At 36.9% G+C, this 24,520-nt stretch overlaps 1 protein-coding gene across 5 annotated transcripts in view; it reads right to left on the bottom strand.

The window, feature by feature from the left end:
• The window catches only part of Galnt7 (polypeptide N-acetylgalactosaminyltransferase 7), a 127,344-nt gene that overhangs the window by 47,425 nt on the left and 55,399 nt on the right, over positions 1 to 24,520 (bottom strand). For all 5 annotated transcript variants that reach the window (XM_074054978.1, XM_020186904.2, XM_020186905.2 and 2 more), the window contains exon 2: positions 11,663 to 12,123. In XM_074054978.1, the coding sequence (XP_073911079.1) occupies positions 11,663 to 12,099 (437 nt within the window). In that variant the 5' untranslated portion in view covers positions 12,100 to 12,123. The remainder of the gene's footprint in view (positions 1 to 11,662; positions 12,124 to 24,520) is intronic.

Below are 24,520 nucleotides of genomic sequence, written 5' to 3' on the forward strand. Positions count from 1 at the left end.
GTCAACCTCACTGCAAGTGGAAGTAGAAGATGCAGCTCATACCACATTTAAAGCAACTGAGAAACAGTCCCAAAAAACAAATAAAATATAAACAAATACCTGGAAGCTAGGACCTACCTTTCTGTGGTGTCTTCTCACCAGACCATGTCTACCACATGACTGTAGAAATAAGCACCACAAAGACACAAGATACAAAGTCCAGGAGCACCTGACCTGAATCTAGGCTGTTTCATGGTCTGATTAGAAAACAGATTCTTTTCTGTATTTGATTTAAGTAAGAACTCCCAAGCCTGGCCCAGTTACGTGCACCTATTAACACTGGCTACTTGGGAGACTGAGGCAAGAGGTTTACATGACTGAAGGCAGCCTGGGCAACATAGAGAGACCCCCCCATCTCAAAAATAAAGAAAATAAGTAAGAACATGCAGTGCTGCCTTCCCAACTAGTTGTGGTTTACAGATTTCCCCTGCCCCATCTTCCTTCAATACTCCTAACTCCCTCTCCTTCAGAGAAAGGAAAAACACAAAATCAGCATTAAAAATCTTCCTCCAGCTCTGGTGTGGATCTAAGCCGGCCAGCCTGTAGCTCAGAGTGGTTGGGCTCTGGAGGGAGCTCCTGCTTCACAAAAAGATTTTGCAGTACTTCCTATTGTCATTTTACTGAAAACTTTACAACTCTTTCCTTTAAAGTGACAGTTGCACATCTCCAGGGTCTTCAGTATGTGTAGTTTAGATTCTCAAATCTTTCTCCAGGGCTCTGTATCCTAGTTTTTGATTTGCTCACTGGGACTTTCTATTCTGGAGAATGCACAGATATTTTTCCTTTGATTAAAATGGCAGTGCTCATTCTAAAATAAGTTACTAGGTTATTAAAAATGTGATTTTTTTCCCCCACCCATTAGCTACATTTTGAAGAATAAAATCTCCCCCAGGATTCAGTGAAGAGGAAAGCAAAGCTATGGCACATTTCCAATGATACACTAAAATGCTTTACTGAATGTAAATTAAAGTATGTTATTGATATACTTTTAACTTATGTAATTAGCTTGATTTTGGTGCTAAGCTCTTTTTTACTTTTAAGCACATTCACTTTATAGTGCAAGAATGATGAAACAGTAATTCTACCGATGATGTACCAAGTGCATCTTTTAGATATTCAGCTTATAATAAGCAAAGATAATTAAGTTATCGGTGCATTCAAAATATTGTGCACACTCCTTGCCGAAAAAAAATGGAGCTGATGACCCTGCATTCCAGCTCTCCAATGATTTACTTTCCCATCGGAAGAACTGTCACAAGTTAATCCTACGGACTCAGTAGATGTCAGCTTGAAATTCAGTGTGAAAGCAAGGAAATGTTCCCCCAATTGGCCCTGACTAGATTCAACTATTTTTAAAAATTGCCTACTCTCCAACATTGGTCTTTTTTCCAGATATATGAGAAGTAAAGACCAATACATGCATATGTGAAAGGTGTGAGGATGTTATCTTGTGGTTTGACAGCCTACCGTGGCAATATGAATCCTGGCTCTAAACCGGTCCAAGCTTCTCCCAAGTGTGTGAGTCAATAACAGTCTTTGTTCATTGAGAGCTGTTTATTTTTCAGAATAGTTGTTGTGCTTTTAGAATAAATGGAAAGGTAGATAGCATATCCTCCTTTTCCCTGAATACTTGTTTATGCTTATTATTATTTTAAACATGGAAATGATCTCCCCCATCCCATTATTTTGGTGGTGGTACTAGGATTTGAACTCAGGGCCTCACACTTGATAGGCAGGAACTCTACTACTTGAGCCACACCTCCATTCCTTTTTTGCTTTTGTTATATTTCAGGCAGGGTCTCGTTTTTTTGGCCTGGAGCTGGCCTTACACTGCCACCCCCCTACTTATGCCTCCCTTGCAGCTTGGATTATAGGTATATACCACCACGTCCAGTTTGTTAGTTGAGGGGGGAGTCTTGCTAACTTTTTTCCCTGGGCTGGCCTCGAACCACAATCCTCCCAATTTCTGCCTCCCAAGTAGCTGGGATTATAAGTATAAGCCACCACACCCAGCTCCTTCTTTTTATATTATGGTCATGTAGGCATATCATGGCCCAATACTCAGTGGTTTGCCTTTAGCTGATTTTTGGGTGAATCACAAGTGCCTCTGCTAGTCATGTGAACAATCCTGACAAGTTTTGCAGTTTGCAAAAATCATACAATAAAAAGAAAAAGGATAAGAAAAGAAGACTTAAGGGAAAACAGGTAAATTCAGATGACTCAAAACTTAGGACTTAAGAGAATAAGAGAGAAAGGACCAGAACCCTTAAAACTAAGGGTACTTTGGGACAAGAGCCCTAAGGAAAACAAAAACCAATCAAAACAGTTAAAATCCTTGCAGACATCTGTACTGTGTATCCTAGTCCATCCTTTGTTGCCTTAAAACCCAGGGGTTTATATTGTCCTTTCTATAGAAATTTGCAGACACTGACTTCTAGTATACAGCAGTTTAACAAAAATTAAAAGCACAAACGCAGGCCAGATTTTCTTATCAATCTATTACCTTTTTGGATGCACTTGTAGCTTCCCCAGACAGCTTAACACAGCAGCAAGTACAGTTTGAAGCCATAAAGTCAGCGCTGACACTGTTTTCCTTAAGGTCTTCATAAATACACTGTTATGGCTGTCTCTTTAACTATGAGAAGCCTTGCCCCTAATCACTTTCAAACATTAACATGAGGGAGAAAATTGAGGAACCCTTAGGAATTCCACAATGAATTGATACTATTTCCCTATTTATGAAACACACATGAGCCAACATGCATTAAAGAATCACACACTAGAGACAAAAAAACAAGCAAACAAACAAAAAGAACCCAACTTTAGTAAGTAGGTTGGGTCTAATTGTTCTAGCTGTATCTCACAGATTGAACTGCTAAATTCTGACAGGGGCCTGTGCTCTGTCACCCATTCTGTGCTTGGCCTGTCCGGAGCTATTGGCAGAGGCTCTCTTTTGTGAGGAATTGATGATCTTTTAGCAGAAGACAACAGTTAAACACTTTAAAAGGATAAACAGTCTCGAAAACTGAGATGTTCTAGATGGAAAAGTTACCAAAAAACCCTTAATGTCCATGTCAGTGTTCCTAATAGGTAGAGAAATTCTGTCACTGGGGTGGGGTGGTATGAGATACCTAGTGAAGCCATCATGAATCTTTCTAAGGGAACTTATCCTAAAGTCCTGGCTATGGGGAGAGGCTATGAAAAACTTTTTAGTAGGCACCTTGATTTGCAACACTGGTGACAGAAAGATGGGTGGGGAAATGACACTACGTCCCTGTAACAAAGCAACTTGGATAACAAAAGGGAGTAGGACCTCACTAACCAAATGAGGTCTAGGCAGGTCAGCTATCCCATAATGGTGTCAAAGGAAGAGCTTCAGAACCTGGTAGCATTAAAAATTGCTACCACTCTTCCAATGACGATTTAGAGCAACAAATTACCACAAATTCCAGTCTTTGCAGCCTCATGCTATGAACATAGCTATTTCTAAACTACGGAGGGGAAATAGAGGTGACATAAGTTAATCTCCATAGTAATTTCAGTTTGTCTAAATATACCTCATGTTGTTAGCCAGGACCTTTAACAAAAATCAACTCTGCTGTCACCACTGAGAAAATCCCAAAGTGCAACGTGTACATGCCTTTGTCTTTGTATGTTTATAAGAGAAAGAAGAAAAGAAACTGGGCATCAGAACATAAGCTCACAAAAAGTTCCCAAGAGTAGAAATGTTCAGGCCAGTTAGAAAGTACCTTTTGGAACTAAAGAAGTAACATGGCCATCATGGATCATCTGAAACCATTTTCAAATGTATTATTACATGTTAGATTTAAGGTTCCCAAACTATAATATACAAATTAGACATATTTTGAGAATCTCTTAGAAAAAAGGAATATGGGTTAAAAAATTGTTCTCAGTGTAGTCTAGATGCTTATAAAGACCCATCATATGTTACGATAATAGAAATTGGGGCAAAGTGCTGAAATATATATGTAAATATGCAATCCATATGTGTGTGTGTGTGTGTGTGTGTGTGTGTGTGTGTGTATGACATATATTATTCTACTTATTTGTTTTAATTTCTCATACATCACTCTCAGGTTTTAGCTTGCCCTAATTGAAACTGTTAGGTCATGATACATACAAACAGAAATAAATAAAATAATCACCGTTTTAAAAATAGCAATCATTTCATAAATCATAATACAAATCATAATACTATGTCCTAAATAACCCAGAAATTATCAAAGAGCTCTAGTATGGATAGAGAATGAGAAAAGCTCACAACTACAATTTACTTTAAATAAAATTAGGACATAAAAATCAATATTTGGCTAGGAATTGTGGCATGCCTATAGTCTCAGCTATTTGGGAGGCAGAGGCAGGAAGATCAAGAGTTTGAGGGCTGCCTGAGCAAACTTAGCAAGACCCTCCCTCCAAAAACAAAATACAAACAAAAGGGCTGAGGTGTGGCAAGTGGCTGAATACTTGCCTAGCAAGTGAGGCCTTGGGTTCAATTATCAGTACTTAAAAAAAAAAAAAATCAGTATTTATTTTAGGATCAGATAAGAAGAGAATTGTCCTATGTAAAGTGCAAGTATAAATGTAAATGTTTAAAAATCACCTCTATTTCCTATAGATAAGCTTAAGAAAGTAACAGTTAATCATATTAATATTTGCATAGCTCTTAGAATTTTCAAGGCACTTTCCCTTTGCAAATGCAACTAAGATAGCTTTCTATAAAACCAACTTGCAAAAGGGGTATAAGTAGGAGGCAAGGTTAAGTACTAGAAGTAGATGAATTTGTTCAACAAGTCACAATATTTAATACATTTGTTTGAAACAACAGTTTGGATTATATACGTTTGACTGTCTTCGTGGGCAGAAGAAGGATAAGAATAATTCCCATTTGCTTGCATTAGCAGTTCAAAGTGAAGGAATTAAATTGGAAACCTTAATAGAAGAATATTTAGCATATTCACAAACAGAACAGGTTCCTCACTCTGGCTCTATGTGAATTCACCTAAAGCCAGGGAATGAACTGGTTTAGGTGAACGAGCTTTGGGCAGAGTGGCTTGTTCTATCCCAACAGCTCTATTTCTATAAATGGAACCATTCTTTGTGTTACTGGGCTTCAAAGTCTTGAATTTATCTTTGATTCCTCCATCCATTCCATCACCTGCCAAGGCCTACTGAGTCTCTTTCATTCTCTTGCATTGAGTCTCCTTTTTCTGGTACTGTAAACCTCCATGGAAGTTTCTACTCTAATACTATTAACTCTCTTACAGGTCTCCACCCTCTGATCCAATCCAGATACCTCTACCAGTCTGATAGTATAAAGTTTTCTTTATCAACCTTCAGAAGATCTGACTACCAAATTCAGTACAGATTTTGTGAATGGAATTGTGGCTTTTTGATGTCCTACCTAGGATACTGCCAGCTTTGTTTCTTTGTCCATACTTTCTTATTCAAGTAAGTCACACCACTTTTTCATGTCTTCTGCTCTTGTACCCTCTTCCTAGGTACACTGTACTCTAGGAGTCTTCCTTAGTATCACCTCCAGAAGTCCTTCTCTGACTCCCCTGATGTGACCTCTCACTTTTCTGAACCACAATCATTTTACTCACACCTTTCCTATGGCTCTTCTATTCTGCCTTACATTACAACACCCTTTCCTTTCTCTCTGGGGGTAAATGGTGAGCCTCTGGAGGCAAGGGCTTTATTATTCTTGTTATTTCCCCTGATAGACTAGCAAAGTGCCTTGTACACACGAGACATACTCAGTTAATACCCATTCAACTGTAAAAAAAAAAATACAAATTTTTATGAAAAATAAGTACAAAGTCAGATAAAGTCATTCTTTGCTCAAGTCTTTTTAAAAGGAGTAAATCTTTTAACCCTTTTAACAAGCAATCAACAACTAGTAAACTACTCAGGCAGTAAATGTTATTCAAAACAAACACATACATGAATCATGCTGGCAGCTGGGCAATTCTCTCCTGCTTCTAGGGTACACAACATTCATTCAAAAAGACTCTGGAACAGCCACAAGAATGAACAAGTAAACCACAGCATCAGATGTCACAGCTGGACCAACAGTCTAAGTTTGGTTGCCCAGCTTTGCAGGTGGCTCATTTATGTAACTGACAGAGGCAGGAGACCTGTATTCTAAAGCTGTAAAAAGCCAGCAACATGGTGTCCATCTCTGATGGCCCCACAGCACACTCTCTGTAAGGGATGAAGGAGGGTGTATGTTTTCAGGAAAAGCAGAAAAGTGCTAATATGCCTATTAGTTATATGCAGAATTTGTGGTTTGTACATTTTTCTTATGTTAGAGAAAATTCTTAAAATTGTTCCATTCTAACTTATGGATAGCTCTACTTCAAAATTATTTGTTTTACTCTCATTGAATTTTAATTGATCAAAGAGGAACAAAAAAAAGTCTCATTTAAAAAAAAAGTAATATTAACTCAAAATGGATCAAGGATCTTAATATCAGACCTCAAACTCTAAAGTTGATACAGGAAAGAGAGGAAATACTCTGGAGTTAGTAGGTATAGGTAAGAACATTCTCAACGAAACCCCAGCAGCACAGAAACTAAGAGATAGCATAGATAAATGGGACCTCATAAAACTAAAAAGCTTCTGTTCAACAAAAGAAATGGTCTCTAAACTGAAGAGAACACCCACAGAGTGGGAGAAAATATTTGCAACCTCCACATCAGACAAAGGACTGATAACCAGAATATATAGGGAACTTAAAAAACTAAATTCTCCCAAAACTAATGAACCAATAAAGAAATAGCAAGTGAACTAAACAGAACTTTCTCAAAAGAAGAAATTCAAATGGCCAAAAAACACATGAAAAAATGCTCACCATCTCTAGCAATAAAGGAAATGCAAATTAAAACCACACTAAGATTCCACCTCACCCCTGTTAGAATAGCCATCATTAGAAACACCACCAACAATAGGTGTTGGCGAGGATGCGGGGAAAAAGGAACCCTCTTACACTGTTGGTGGGAATGTAAACTAGTACAACCACTCTGGATTGTACTACCATTTGATCCAGCAATACCACTCTTGGGGATATACTCAAAAGACTGTGACACAGGTGACTCCAGAGGCACCTGCACACCCACGTTTATTGCAGCACTATTCACAATAGCCAAGTTATGGAAGCAGTCAAGATGCCCCACCACTGACGAATGGATTAAGAAAATGTGGTATCTAAACACAGTGGAATTTTATGCAGCCATGAAGAAGAACGAAATGTTATCATTCGCTGGTAAATGGATGGAATTGGAGAACATCATTCTGAGTGAGGTTAGCCTGGCCCAAAAGACCAAAAATCGTATGTTCTCCCTCATATGTGGACATTAGATCAAGGGCAAACACAACAATGGGAATGAACTTTGAGCACATGATAAAAGCGAGAGCACACAAGGGAGGGGTGAGGATAGATAAGACACCTAAAAAATTAGCTAGCATTTGTTGCCCTTAACACAGAGAAACTAAAACAGATACCTTAAAAGCAACTGAGGCCAATAGGAAAAGGGGACCAGGAACTAGAGAAAAGGTTAGATCAAAAAGAATTAACCTAGAAGGTAACACACATGCACAGGAAATTAATGTGAGTCAACTCCCTGTATAGCTATCCTTATCTCAACCAGCAAAAACCCTTGTTCCTTCCTATTATTGCTTATACTCTCTACAACAAAATTAGAAATAAGGGCAAAACAGTTTCTTCTGGGTATTGAGGGGGTGGGGGGGAGAGGGAGGGGGCAGCGTGGGTGGTAAGGGAGGGGGTGGGGGCAGGGGGGAGAAATAACCCAAGCCTTGTATGCACATATGAATAATAAAATAAAATAAATAAATAAATAAAAGTATGTGAAAAAATCCAGCTTAAAAAATAATTTAAGCTGGGCATGGTGGTACATACCTATAATCCTACACTTGAGAGGTTGAGGCAGGAAGATCGTGAGTTCGAAGCCTGCCTGGCTTGCATAACAAGTTCAAGACAAGACTGAGCTACATAGTAAGACCCTGTCTCAAAACAAACAAATAAATAAAACGAAAATAATTTTGATTCAGTCAAAATGCTTCTGGGTTATTATATGTGAGTAAGTTTAAGTTTTTTAAAAATAGAGAATATCATTTGTATAGAACCTCAAAGAAAGGACAACAGGACAATTTGCTAAAATAGTCCTGGGTCCTTTTATTTGCTTGGAGATACAATTCTTGACACAATTCTTAACAGGAGTGATAAAAAGAAACAAATAACATGATATTTTTAGGTTCTGGTCCAGTTGTGCAAGAGAAAATGACAAGGAAGGAAGGGAAGGAAGAAGGTAGAAAGGGAGGAAGGGGGAAGGAAATAAAGAGGAGGGTGGGAAGGAATGAGAAAAGAAAGAGTAGAAAAAGGAAGTAAGAAAGGAAAGGAGGGATGGAGGGAGGGAAGAAAAGAAAGGAAGGGAAAGGAGATGGGAAAAGAGAGGAGGAGAGAAAAGAAACTTGAGGAGAGCTAAGAGTACTCGAGAGATGGGAGGTTTGGATGGCAATTGGTGTGTCTAAAATTTTCAAAGGCGAGATAAAGACTTTGTTGTCACAGAAACTACAAGTAGAAACAAGATGATGTAGATAAGGCAAAGGGTGACATTTATGTCTCTCAAAAAGCAATAAAGAATATCAAAGTTAAACACAAACCAAAACATTCAAATGTTGATAAGAAAGTACTGAGAACTTAAAGTACCATAGCTGTGAAAAGAACCATTAACACTGAAGCTTCTAACCTACAGGTCTATAATAAAGAACTTTTGCTTTTTGCTATTTAATTCCAATTCCAATCCTGAGAGACTGGTATTGTTAGACCCATTTTAAGGATTAGGTAACTGAATTTAGAAAAGATAAGTAATGGATCAAGGATCGCACATATGAAAATGGAGCTGGGGTTGAACACTAGTAGGCTCCATTCATTCATTCATTTTCTCAGGAGAAAATTTACCAGATTGGTGTTACTGAACTACTGTGTATTTGATACTGGGTATAATTATTGAAGAAAATAGACATAGTCCTTGATCTCAGTTTATAGCATAATGAGAAAGTCAGCTAACAGACTAAATCAGCATCTAATTAGAAAATTTAAGAAATACTGTAAGTGAAATGGCCAAGGAGAATTAACAGAATAAAAACAGGCATTACAAATTAGATGCCAAGGTTAGAGAGGTCCAACTGAGATGTAAATGGGAAAGATTCAGCTGCAAGAAAGGAAAAAACATCTACAGAAGAGGGAAGAGACTGTGCAAAGACAGGCCACTATTTCTGGGGCACTATGGACAAGGAACACAGAAGCAAGGGAAGGTTCACAAGGCAGACCTTGCCTTGCAGGGTCACAACACAAGGCAATGTGAAGGCACAAAATAACTTCATTTGGGTTTCCAAAAGACCACACTGGTTTCTGTGTTAATAATAGGCAGTAAGAGGCAAGAACAGAAATGGAGAGGCCAGTTAGGAGGCTTTTGCAGGATTCCAGGAGAAGCAATGGTCTCATTGACACAGTGGGGACAGTGGATCTGAAAGAAGTGGTCTTCAGAAGTGATCGGAGCAGTGTTAGGTGATAGAAACCAGAGGCCCTGATGATAGACTACATGTGAGGGGCAATGGAGACGGAGGCCCAGAGGATGACTCTCACGCCAGGACACAGCTCTAAGTCCTATACACCATGTGGTTTCCTTAGTATGTATCTTGTATCGAAAGTTAGCTAATTTATGCTGGTATTTTAAGTGATATATTTTTAAATAAACAGTGCATGTGCTAAAATCTTTAATTGCACACTGCTAAGCTCACTTGCTTGTAGCGCCTGCTCTGAGGTACACTAGCTAGACAGAGACACACCCTAAAGTGTGATGTGGTAGAAAAATAAGGGGCTATCACAACAAACTGCCAAGAGGCGAATCACCATTTGCCCCACTCCTGAGTTTATTCAAGAAGGCACGACTCTGAGCCTCAGACTTTATGTACACAGTTAAGAACTCTTCTCATAGCTCAGATGTGAGAATTTCATGACTTCTAATAACCTCTGCTATGTAGAAAGAGAGTAAGTGGTAGACTTTTCCTCTCCTCCTTCTAACAAAATGATGAGAATGCCTCCAGTTCTCCAAGTACCTCCCAACACAGTATGACAGAGTGCACGACTGAATGCTGTGCTTAGATAACCGAGACGCACATGGGAATTCCACATTCTGTTCCAGGTCCTAAAGAGCGCTCACACGGCAGACTTAACTCTGTAACACCCATCCTCACCTCCTGACTAGAAGGGTTGCCAGATAAAATATAGGACAGTAAGCAAAATCTAAATTTCAGATAAGAAAAAAAAATTATGTCCCATGCAATATTGGGGAATACTTCTAAATTTTTTCATTGTTTATCTGAAACTCGAACTCAAATTTAACTGAGTGTCTTATAAGTTTTTTTTTTTTTTTTTTGCTAAGTTTGACAACCCTGTAACGATTCAAGTCTGTATTAGGAATAAATTGCTTACAGATTCTTCCCTCATTGCCCTGTGAGATATGAATTCTTTTCTGTGTAAGACATATGACTCTCATCATGCTGCTCTTCTTCTACTCCTACTTTCTTTGCATGTTTCATTCATCACTTCTCACTCTAACGAGTAACTGTACGAATGCCCAACATCGAGTGAGCAGCATTATATTAGGCACAGAATTTTACTGGTCATAAATTATGCTTGTGCGTGCCACTGTGTGTTTGTTGGTGGGTACGGTGTGTGTGCACCTGCTTTAACCTTTTAAAATGAAGATTGTGTTAACAATACATCATCAGGAATACAATTTGAGTTTTCCAGTAGTGAATAAAATGTGCATCCACATTAATGAAAGCTACTAAGATCTCATAGTAGTAGAACCAATTCCTGAAGAGATTGGAAGAGAAAAGCTTGACTTCACTCAATAATCACTCTCTATGAAAAGTTAAGGCCACAAATCATTTACAATCACAACACGTGAAAAGAATTTGAAAGTTTAGGCCACAATCTTTTTTTCTGTCTGAGCACTCCTTTCGCATATACTCAAGTGTATGAATTTTTGGTTTCAGTACAAAGGAAAAAAAATAAGTAAAGGAAACACAAATCTAGTTAATTACATCAGCACTCAGAGCAGAAAGTATTACTATGTGCAATTGTTCTACAACAAGATGAGGTGCTTCCTTACTCCAGAATGAAAATCAACCCCTTGAGGAAGTTCTGCTATTAAAAAAAATTGCTAGTTGAACTAAAAAATGTATTTAAGAGTACAGTTCATTTTCATCCTGTTGTAAGCTCATTTTTTCACCATGTAGTAGAAATGAAGAACCCATAGACTGGTACCAGTCTGGGGAGTACATTTTGAGTAGCACTGAAGTAGAAGACCCCAGAATTTTATACATTGTACCTTCAATACAATGGCAAAAATGAAGAGACCTCTTCCTTCGGGCCATTTTGCTGACCACAGGCCTCTTGTTTCATTGAAATAAAGGCATAAGTATTTTCTCCATTCTTAACAATCTAACCAAATCTAGGTATCTATCAAAACAACAGTTGCCCAATTTTAGAAAGAAGAGGATATGTGCTTACTCTTCTTGCCGTAAGTCATTGACGCTGCGGTCCAGTGAGATCATGTCACTTGCCACCATGTTAAATCCAAACTCTTTAATGCTGGCTTGAACTGCTTGTTTGAATTCTGGTCCCAAAACCAATGGCTTGGCTTTCTCTCCAGGGCCACCAACCACTCCGTGAGGCTCAGGTTCTTTGGGTTCAAAGTTACCAAGGATTCCTGGGCGTAGCACAGGATCACGGTAGGTGAATGTCTGAGGCTTAAATGTGAGATACTGCCTCTGCATTATGTCTCTTTGGGCATTTCCTCCAGCACGGTGCTCCTGTTCATTTTTGGCCTTGTTTTTTCTTCTAATAGACTCTAAGTCCACTTCTACTCCTTCAACATGAGGCCATGGTACCACAGGTTTGAATCTGTCATCCCCAGGAGCTAATCCATTGCCACCTCGGTTAGGCATGGGATTATTGACATCTCTGTCTTCCTATACAAAAGGGAGGGGGATATACAATGAATACATGAAGGCAAACTACCAACAGTAGAATTTATGACACATATTTTCATGTTTAAAAAACACGAATGACAGGCAACAAAAAAACAGTGTAAAATACAAGCAGATCATCACTTATCAGAACTTCCCACTAGATGTTATCTTTCAGGGTGGAAAGGAAATAACAAGAAATAAGCTATTTCCTCACCTTATTACTCCAAAATAAAGGAGTGGACACATTTTACTTATCTCTTTATTACCTTCACTCTCTATCAAAGACCTCTTGATAATACATATGATTAAAGGTTGGACCAATGTGTTTCTACAATTTTTGATTAAAGCAGAACCTCAATAGGTCTTATTGTATGGTAATAGTTACCTGGTATATGATAAATATAACCCATTGTCAGTAGTCCAGCCTTATAGTGGAAGTGATTAGATGGATGCCCCACCAGTCACTCAGTGGTTTTGTGCCCCAAATGGCAGAGGGACAAGGTGTAGTTGTGCACTCAATAGGACAAATTCAGTGTTTTCTACTCAGTGAGAGTTTAGCTGAATTCAAAAATAAATAAATAAACGGACCTCTAATCACTGTAAGTCCGCCTGGACTTTTAAATCACATGCTATAGCTAGCCCCATTCCAGAGGCCACATAGGTAAAAACAGATTCTCCACGTGAAGATATTCAGTGAGGGATGTTCTCCTTTCTGTTCGGACCCTCTTCATTACGTATGCAGACCTTTCAGTAAGAAATCCTGAGTGCTGTTGCTTCTGAAGAACAGTATGCTAAGCCAGCACCATGCTTTTCACAAAGCAGTGTTTCTTAACATTAAGAGTGTCCCACTCCTGGACAATGATTTAATTAGTCTGGGCACCTTGATTTTTAGAAACACTCCTGCTTATAATGTGCATCTAAGTCTGAGCACCACTAGCTTAAAAAGAGAGCTATTAACTATAATTAGACATGGGTGGTATAGAGCGCACACAGCTGGGCTAGCAAGATGCAAGGCAAACTGAGAAGAGCTGTGAAATAGGCTAACTGGACTGACACTTCACTCCACATTAAGATTATATGATTCTGTAACAGGTTAATAATAGAATTAACACAATCTGATCAACATTTTTGTACTGTGTTAGAACTACCTGGAAAAATAAAGTTTAAAATTTTATACAGAAGTAAAACTCTAGATATGGTATGATGTGTTGTTGTTACCAACTGGTAGTTTAGATATAAAAATCTCTATAAAGTTACTTCAGATGTGAATTTAGTAGATAAGAGATAGCTAAGGATTGATTTTAGAATTAAAAAAGGAATTTTTTAAAGTATCATTTTATTTAGGTAATATATAAGCACATGATACAAAGGCAATGCAATGGAAAGCAGGTTTTTCTGCCTTCCCTTCTGTAAAGGCAATCATAGCTATCAATTTCTTAATCAATTTTTCTAGAGATGTTATACACATATACAAATAGACATGTATATATAACAAGAAAGTTATTTTAACATGGGACATAGTCACTCATTAAAAATAGAACTCATAACATGTTATGACGATAACAAAGATAAATCCAAAGAACAAATACATAAATGTCAAGAATACTGATTGACAAACATTAAAATTGGTCAAGATGCACAGGACAATAATCAATTACATTCTCCAAAACACAATTTTCATTTCAAAAAACATGGAGAAGAATCTTTTACATTACTGTTTTCTGTAATTTACAGGACTGCTGAGTAGCCCAAGGAGAATGAAAGTGTATGATAACCTAGAAAGCTAGGTCAGATAATATAAATTTGGGCTATTTCAAAGTTTTTCACAAAAACTATTATGTTATAGTTTTCCTTATAACATAATGCTAAATATAAAGTGTGACACAGTCTGATTACATAAATGTGATACCTTTCTTTAATACAGGAAGAATATAATCAAACAAATGAATATGAAAAACATATTCAGATATATGAAGAAAATAAGGCTTCTGGATCAGGCTTCTGATTGTCCCACACCTAGCAGCAGAGATTTAGTGTGAACCTAATATGTTAGCCTCTACCTAAGGGTCAGAGGTAAATAGGCAGAAGGCCATCTTGCTAGAAATTTTATCAAGAAGGACTCAGGATTCTCTTGGGAACTAAGTAATCCTAAGAAAAATGTACAGTAAGCACAACTCTAACAGAGAGGGAATTAATGAAGCTGAGGAGTGAGTCTGATGATTCAAAGTGTCTGTTTCCTGGTTCTTTCCAAACTTAAACTTATTTATGGTAGTGTTGTAAGTTATCTAAAATAGAGAAACCATTATAAAATGCTGTAAGCTACTGGACCCAAGTTGTTAATAATGAACCAAGTATAACACAAAAAAGAAGGTATTTTCTCATTTCAATTTTTCACATTAAGAATAGTTTGAACAGGTCATCAGATGTCAGTATCCATTAAATTACCTAATGTTTCATAGGAGGAATTATGTGTATTAAAGAATATGGAATATAATAGTACATGAAATTAAGCTGCCCAAATTGTGAAATACATGTTAAAGTTTAGAAAATTTGCAAATTTAAATATTTCTCAAATTCACACCCACTTCAACAGGAGACATTTTAATAGATTCAAGCTTATCTTCCTTTAAAAGTTGTTTTGAGAGTAGGGGATAAAGACAATGATGGCGAGGGTAAATTCAACTATGATATATTGTAAGAACTTTTGTAAATGTCACAATGCACCCCAGTATGCCAATAATATAATAAAAGGAAAGCTGTTTTGATCTCTTCTTTGACCTAATGGTCCTTTCCCCAGCCTGAAACTGTTAGTGTTCTTTAAGGTTTTGTTCCATCTTCATTCTGGGTTACCTCATTTTCTTCTAAGCTTGGTGACCAGTTTTATACTGATGATTCCTACATCCATTTCCCCAACCCACATCATAGTTCTGATCTCCCAAACATTTCCATTTATCTCTCGCTGTCTAAATTTAACATATCCAAACTGAACCTTTCATTCACCTCACACTACAAAAACTGCTTTGTTTTATTGTCCTCCCTCAGAAATTGGAGCATCACCCACTCAACTTACAAAGCGAAAACCTGCATTTCATTCCCAACTTCTTGCTCTATTTTACCTATCCTAATGACACCCAATTAATCATGAATTCCTGTCAATTCTGTCACCTGTGTAGCTCCTGAATTTGACCACTTCCATTATCCTTATTGCCAATGCCTTAATTTGAGCTACCCTCACCTCTAAACAGGATTACTACAATAGCAGCAATAGTGATGACTGTGCTAAATGCTTCACATATATCAACTTATTTAATCCAATGACTTAGGTACTATAACTTTCATACAAATAGAAAATATGACAGAGAAGTTACACAAGATCAAAATCTGTGGTAGAGTCAAAACCTCAATGCAGACAGGTTGGTTCAAGAGTCTGTGCACTTAGCCACTGTACCACTTTTGTGCTTCTCATCCTGACACACTATTGTCTCCATTCTTTTTCCTATACAGCAGCCATAGGAATTTCCTAAAATTCAAATATGAACATGCTAACTTTCCCTGCTTATAACATTCTACTAGTGGACCACTGCCCCAGCAGAGTTTATCTTTTTTAGTAGGGTTAAGACTTTCTATGCTCTAACTTGCATTTGTGTAATGTCCCATCACTACCCAAGAGAGTAGGGGTCAGCTAACTTTTTCCAAAAAGGGTCAAGTAGTAAAGATTTTTGGCTTTGCAGATCACAAAGTCTCTGTTGCAATTATTCAAGCTGCCATTGTAGTGTGAAAGCAGCCACAGACAATATAAAAATGAATGAGTATGTCTGTGCTCAAACAAAACTTTATATACAGAGACAGATGGTAGGCTGGATTTGGGTCCCCAACCCCTGTACCATACTGTAAGTTCTGTGAAACAGTTTGAGCTATCATACGCATCACTTCATTCCCAATGCTTATCCTGACATTCCTCAATAAATATTTACTAGATAAATGAATGACTCCTAAACTGTTTTGCTAGTAAAAGAGACTCCTCTGAGAAGAAAAGGAAAGAAACAGAATGGAGGAAATGAAATGGAACAGCCAGGCTTGGATCAGATAGATATATAAGGTATTGACATTATAAGCTTAATGTCAATACCTTGTAAATTCACCAAGGACAAAACTACGTTTTCTACATGATACTGTACTCAATAGTGATATATAACAGTAACAGAAAAATTGAATTTGCTCACTTTTTTCAAAGCCTGAATGTCATTAAATCTGAAGGCAGAACCAAATACATGAATTGTCTGTCTAACCTCAAATCAATTAAGAATAATCATGTCAAATCTTAACGTTATATGATTCAAAGCAGTGTAATACTTAACTCCCCTGAAAAGGAAAGCTATACACTCTACCTTCCTGAGAGTGAATGAGAATCAATAGATGCCTCTGTGACTCACTGGTTCTATGATACTTTCATAAGCAACAGCTGATTTATTGTACAGCCAAAATCAATGAATCACTGCTCACTAGAAATGGAAAAGAGAATCCATAGATAATTTCCCAAGACTGTTATGTTCATAAAGGTGGAAATGGACTAAAAAGATAATCACTTATAGTCAGATGAAATAGAAATAGGGTCAGACTAGTTAATACCTTACAACTTAAAAAGTCTCCCCCCCCAACACATTCACACACACACACACACACACACACACACACACACACACACACCCTGTACCTTCTTGATAGAACTAATATGAATCCAAAAGAATTTTTTAAATGGTTTTTAGAGCAAATGACAGTATTGTAGCTTGTGTGGGTTTAAAATCATAGATAGAACCTACACTTACAAGGGTGAGTTTATGTACTCCCATGAATCCTTGATAAATTACAACTTTTGTAGAAATGGCCACTGCTGAACAATATAAACATTATTTGGTTATCATTCTTCATGAATCAAAGAATGTAAAAAGTACAGAGACAAATTTTATTTTGTGATTAAAAACTCTCTTGACAAAATACAACTTTAATTAGAAAACAATCACAACAGCACCCTTCCTCTGGCTGTACTTACTTACCTAGGTACAGGAGAAATGGGCAAAGAGCAGGAAGGCTGTCAAACAAGCATCAGAAGTTCAGAGGAAACAGGGAATGTCAGTAAGCAGGAGCTCCTCAGATTCTTATCAACATGTGTCAGAATGTGGGAATACTGGGTGCTCAGGTCTCAGCACCTTTGTTTGTCTCTCCTTAGCTACAGCTGGGTTTTAAACTAACCCACTGACATTTTATGCTGACCAAAGACCTTCAAGTCTTGCTCTTTTCAGAGCACTGAGAGTTGATTCCACTGGGAGTTGCAGTCCCGCTGGGCATGGGGATGGGAGTGGGGTGAGCAACAGAGGTCAAATAATCTATCTATGTTTAATCAGGGCTTAAAATGGATAAACTGAAGATTAAACAGAGACCTTTCCAGTCTTTGAAGATCTACGATGTTACTTCTTATAGGTAAGGACCCTATTTCCATATGTATTTTAAGACTCTTAAACTAGGAAGAGATTTAAGGCTTCTTTCCAGTAGCCAACGCCTCTGTTAGCAACTAGTATAGAACTGAAAAAATGGAGAAAGTGTGTGTTTATGTAAGTAAACTTATGTAACTACAAAAAATCTATATGAGCTCTGGGCATGGCTTAGTAAGATAAAGTATGACATTCTGAAAAGAAGAATTATCTATTGACAGAAAGTGACTCACTTAGGAGGAGTTCCTGTTGTGCCTGTGCTTGTTTGTTTGTTTGTTTAAAGTACCAGGCCAAGATGTAAACCATGAGTTAACAGACTGAAGAAAAAACCATGGTAGACATCATAGTAACTGCTCCACTCAAAGAAATCAAGGCCAGCAACTCTAACATTTTAGGTTAGACTTTGGCATGGTAACCAGACTGAGTACTATACTATAAACCACTAGGACCCTAACTCAACCCCTGGAGCTTCAAGTGGTAATAAATATTACTTTTATTGTACCAGAGAACCCAATCCTAATGGGCTAGTACGGACTTCTTTAAAATGTTTCAGAGAAAAGAGGTTATATTAGGAAAAACAACAAAAAAGAAAAACTTTGGAAATATAAAAATATTCCAATTTTTAAGTTTGATCTTTTGGAACTGTAGATTATTCCAGTGATTAGATATCATTTAAAAGTCATTTTGGAAGTGATGTTAGCAAGTATGGGTAATAAATACATTACATTTACTCAGAAGCATATAATAAAATTCTGAACAAAATTTAGTCCATCCAAATGAAATTTAGTTCATCCAATTTAGTGATTGAATTGATTAAAATTATGATAAATTTGCTTTTTAAAAACCATGCTAATACATTACATTGTTCAAATGTCAGATTATAGATTTCTTAGTAATAAATACTTTCAATTTTCAACATACAAATTAAAATTATATCTAGGAAGGGAAAATTTCATATAAAATTCTTCTTTATATTAACTGTAATTTCTAATGTTCTACTATATAAATGTGAAATTCCCAATAAACAGACAGTAATACAAACCAGCAACCTAAATTCAGGGGTCAGTTCCCAGAACCTCCCCTTCCTCCCACAGTTCTATGACTATTTCTATTATTTTCTTCCTGCATTGTCTTCATATCTGTTCACATGTTTCTCCCCAGTCAGGAGTGGGCTCTTTGAGAACACTGTGTATTATTTATCTGCATGCCCCAATCACCTAGTCAGACAGTAGGTACTCAGCAGACGTTTGATCATGGACTGAAAAATTGGAGCTCTAGCTGTGGATCTTCTATTATTGCCTTATTAGGGTATAAATTGACACTGATCTGTCAAAGTCAGTTTATCTTACACTTGGCTTAATTTAAGCTAGTATTTCGGGCAACAAAACAAGACCACTGAAAATATTACTTCTCTACACATTTAAAATGTGGAAGTCCTTTTTGTAAGTTTCTTCTCTTCTTCAGATTTGGATGTCATGTCTGCAAGTGATATTTGGTATTTCGTGGAAAATGAGTACTTTTATTTAAACATGAGAAAGTAAATCTGCTGATGTTAGTCTTAGTTCTCTAGGCAATTTATCTTGCAAATGCCTTCCTGTTAAATTTGGTGCTTGTTGTAAACAGTAATAGAATAGATTCTAAATCAGATCACAAAATACCAGGTAAATACTCAAGGGGGACTTAATTAAAAGAAGAAATAGGCAATTAAAGGACCAAAATATAGGTTAATTTTTACAATAGGAAAATAACAAACAACAAATTGATTATCCTTTCACAAGGAACTTTTATTCATAAAACTGTTTAATTGGCCCAGATCAAAGTTATTATCATAGACAACTAAGAAACACATGAAATTTAAAAATAGTTATGAAATCTAAATTATTTTTATCTCCCAGAGACCTTATGAAAATTCATGACTTAGCTCATGAACTGAATCATGAACACAAGTATAAGTTTAAAAATCTTTCTTATTGCTCAGAAATTATTACAGTCATATTGCAACAACAACAAAAAAGCAATCATGACCACAATACTCAAGAACTCTGTGAAACAATTTAAAAATCAAACCTATAGATCTGTGTCTTAGAAAAGGGAACAAAGATACAGACTAAAGGCATAGTAAGCTGCTTCCATGAAATTATAGCAGCGAATTATCCAATTCCAGGAAAAGAACTGGGTATCCAAGTATGGGAGGTATTCAAACACCATAGACATGACCAGAAAACAACCTTTCCATGTCATACTTCAGTAAAATACCGAGAGCACAGAACAAGGAAAGAATATCGAAAGCTTCAATAGTGAAGTGCCAAGTTATGTACAAAGCCAGTTCATCATAGTAACAGATAATCTGAGTCACTAAGAAAGTTGCGAAGAGCAACAAAGACAGGGAAAGTGAAAGGTGACAGGATGATGAACAAGTGGAAGTAGCTGACAGACAACTCTGAATAGTAACATGATCAGAAGACTTGAACAAACATTATGTTGGGTTGACTGGGAAAGTTAAGCTCTGAACTTTCTGAAAATTCCACCATTAAAATTTGCTTTTTGTAAAGACAGGGTTAGATTCTCACCTCTTGTTCATATGCTGATGACAAATGGGCATTTCCTGCCTCAACATTCCTTTTATTGCCATATTTAATGGCACCTTTTTAAGTTTCAAGATCTTCTACTCCAGCAGTTTAGAATAACCCCCTTTCTCCAGTCACTACAATCTGAACATGAAAACTTTGTTCATTACCTCTTCCTAAAATATGTATGATTTACAAGTTTGCCATCTTCCTCTTGTAGAAGGCCCCTTAAAAAAGTATCTTTTACTTAAAAAATCTTTCTGATTCTGAATATTTAATATTAAATCTTTAGCTGGTTTAAACTAAGTTTTAAGAATCAAACATGAATACTAAACAAATGATCAATAAATCATTTTTGTAGCACATTTCAAAAGATGATATAAAGTTGTATTTGTCAACATCCATGCTGTCATTTCAGTGCTAAAAGCATATATTGTCAGAGCTGGGCTATAAATACAAGACACACCAATAGCATTTAAAAGCCCCATCTCCCACACGTAGTAAAAGGCAGATTATAATACTTCTTAGAAATCATAAAAGGCTATAGTAGGTAGATTTTAGTTTTCATGTTTGGGAGCTAAGAAATTTCTGAGTTTTAAAAAGAGTTCCTAAGCAAATTTTCCATTTTATACATAACATAAAATAAGATATATGAAATATTTTAATAAAGCTGTAAATATTTTACAATAAATCTTACCAAATTGTTCCTACAAAATGAACTGTCTAAAAATAAGAAAGGTATTAGCAAAGAATGAGGAGGGGAAAAAAATGAAAGCATAGCATTGAGAGTGTGATGTAAAATCTGTGAAGACTTTTAAACACATGAATAATTTATATATGAATACATATTATGTATGCACTTGGGGAGAGGAAATACACATTTAAAAACCAAATGGTTTAGAAGGATAAAAAATAAGAAATTAACCCCGCTGAATAAACTCTTTGAAAGAACAATCACAGCATTTCATCAGGTAGAGAAAAGAGTAAACACTTAAAGTTGAACTGATTGAAAATGAGGTCACATCTGCTCCTCTTCTGCCAACTCATATGTTTCAGAACTTTGAGCTTGTGCTAATCAGCTCTGTTTTCTTACCTGCTAAGAATCTGTCTTTACTCCCTTTTCCACATCATCTTTAAATTATTTTAAGCGTATTCCCAACACCAATGCTTGGGGACCACACAGTTAAAACTTGAATTTTTTTTTTAATTAGGGGAAGTGCTTATTTAGTCCTTTCCTTTGATTCCTGTTTCTAGTATAACAATGCATTTTATAATTTAGTATCAACCAAGGGCAAGCAGATAGTTTAATTCTTAATCCTCCTTTACATTTGGCAAGTCCAGTGAAACCACGTAAGATTTCCAATCTTCCTGAAAGTCTTATAGGAAATTATGTCACCAATAGAATCATCAATAATTCTTATGACATTAAGGAAAACATTTTACCGAATAAGAGCAGAATGAAGTAAATTTGACATTTGTGTTAGGAGGAGAATGTTTAATACCCTCTTGAAAGTCAAAAGAACAATGTCCTATTATCCCTCTAGGGTAGAAATTCAAGAATGCATACAGCACTCCCACATGAATTGTTACTATATTCTGCAGCTGGAAATGCATAAAACAGTTCTGCCCTGAAGCCTGGATTTCATAACAGCTCATAAAAAGTATCAGTAATGTGGGATTTTACAACAAACACACATTTTGATTGGTACAAAATAATCTTCTCCTGCAAATCTTAAAAAAAAAAAACCCAGAAATACTTCAAATTTTTCAGGACAGATATTTGTCTTTAAAGCACAGACCAACATTTTAATACCACTTCATGACTGGAAATCCATCTTTGAAGGGTGTGACAAAGTAACATAATTATGTAAGATAGAAAAATATCTGAATGTAGGTCAAGGTTATTTATACAACTAACTTCTTGACATTTTATTTCTCAACTATCAAAAAGTCTGTCTCAAAAGGGGATCCTTTTCCAGTGATACTCTAATTTTATCATGTGTGTTAGTTTGCATTCAGACTAGTATTTATATATATCATTGAAAGATAAAAGAAATGTCCTTTTAGTTATCCAAATTATTTATTACAGGTCTACTGTATGGAGTCACAGTCTGGGGAAAGAGGAGGCCTGAAAAGGCTGCAAGTCGCTTGACCCATGTTTGAAAACAGTAGGGGCTCAGGAGCACACAGATGGTCAGGAGAACTGGTAGGTAAGGAGGCAGGGATGGAAGGTGGCAAAAGGTTGCTTCTAGGCTGAGACAAAAGCATAAGCACATGGAGTGGTCTGGGAACTACAAATGGGTTGGTACAACAAGTGAGGACATCTGGGGAGGTGGCAAGAGATGAGATTCAAACTGGTAGTTCCTCAGAAGACCTCTTAAGAACTGCCAAAAGGTTCAGATTTCATCCTCTTAGATACTGAGCCCATGACAGATCAAAGCTGAATTTTGTAATGAGTACTCTGATGGATCAAATGAGAAGAGCGATGGTGATTTCAGAGAGAAAAGAAAAATTTTAGAAATACTAGAGAAGAAAATATGGATGAGAATTTCAAAAAAAAGTAGTCAACAGAGCTAAAAAAAAAATAGCAGACATAGTGTTAAACTAATGAGAATTACAAAGCCTGCAGGTACACGCAAGGAAAGTAAGCAGCTTATCTGAGTCCTGCAGCATAGTTCACTCACCAGTTCTGTGACAGACAGCACTGGTAGAGGCTCCAGAAGCATGGAGCTCGAGAAGCCTTAGGACTCCTCACAATTATTTCCTACCCAGTTACAGATGGAACTATCATATTGTTTTCTATCATCTAGAATACTAGAGAAATTTTTGTGATACTCTTGTTCTTCATTAGCTATTCCTTTGAAATAAAGTGTTTAGCTGGTGGATTGATAAATATGTATTGAGCATCTGCTATATACTAGGGTACAGGGATGCAAAGATAAAAACAAATACATTCCTGCTTTTGTGGAACATTCTGTCCAGTGGGGGAGACAGATAAAAAATGAAAACATGGTGCTATGATATCCTTCAAGGAGAACTGATATAATTTAGGAAGTTTGCAAAGGCTTTCTTGAGAAAAAGTCCATCAGCAAGCAGAAAGCTGAAGGATGAGAAGCTAACTGGGCAAAGAGAGGAGGGAAGAGAATCCCAAGTTGAGTACATGTTGAGCATAGTGTGTGCAGCAGGAGGGACTATGGCAGGCAAATAGGATGAACACAAAGAGTGAGGGACCAGGGAGGCTGAAGATAGGAAGTAGCCAGACCAAACAGGGTATGGTGTCCACAGTAACAAGTTTGGTCTTAGATTCTGAGAGCAAAAAAAGCATGCTAATAGTTTTAGTGCACCATAGAAAGATAAGAGCATTCTGAAAGAACTCTCTAGCTGATGAATACAACAACAAACTGGAAGGAAGCCAGTGTGTATGAGGATGCATCAGAGTGGTAGTAGTCAAAATGTGCATTTTGGTTGTGTAGAAAGAAAAGTGGTCAGATTCATAGGTTCATTAGGAAGCAAAATGGACAAGTTTGATGATAGGTCGTGAAAAGAGAGGAAGTAGTCAAGGATGATTTTAAGATTTCTAACTTGCACAAACAGATGCTTTTTGTTGCAAGAGGAAACACTGAAAAAGACAAGCATTGAAGATAATGCATTCTTTTAGGATATGCTGAGTTTGAACTGCTTCCAAAAAATTCAAAAGAAAGAAATGGAATCTACAGCTTAGAGAAGAGGTCTGGATTGGAGAATATAATTCTGGTGAACATCTTTATGTGGATAAAAACTGACATAAGGACATGAATAAAACAAATCATGGAGAGATTATAAAGTGAGAAAAGGAGGGGGCATTGGGCCCCATCTTAAGGAGGAGTCCCTTAAAAGATGTACCAAGGAAATAGAGGACAAATGCAAAGAAGACAGGATGTTCAAGACAGAGAAAATAGTCAACAGTGTTAAATGCTGCTTAGAAGCCAAGTGAGATGAGTAATGCATTTGGTAATGTGCAGTTGAATGACAACTTTAGTGAGGGCTGTTTCAGTGGTTAATGGTGTCAAGAGTCCAAGTGGACTGGGTGGAGGTAGAGTTGGAAGGTATGGAAATGGTGCAAGCAAGAGTAAACAACATGTGTGAAAAGTCTGCTCCTCAAGGGAAGAATAGAGATGCAGTGACTGTGGGAGAAAATATGCGGTAGAATGGGAAGTTTTGGTTTGGTTTGGTTTTAGTGGAAAAAACTTGAGCATTTTTAAAAGTGAAGGAAATGATAAGACATTAAGTGCACATGAGAAAAGGGTAATCAAGAATAGAAGTTTCTTGAAAATGTGGAAGAGATGGGAGACACAGCAAAGA

The sequence above is a fragment of the Castor canadensis genome, chromosome 14 (assembly GCF_047511655.1).
Source record: "Castor canadensis chromosome 14, mCasCan1.hap1v2, whole genome shotgun sequence".
Lineage (NCBI taxonomy): Eukaryota > Metazoa > Chordata > Mammalia > Rodentia > Castoridae > Castor > Castor canadensis.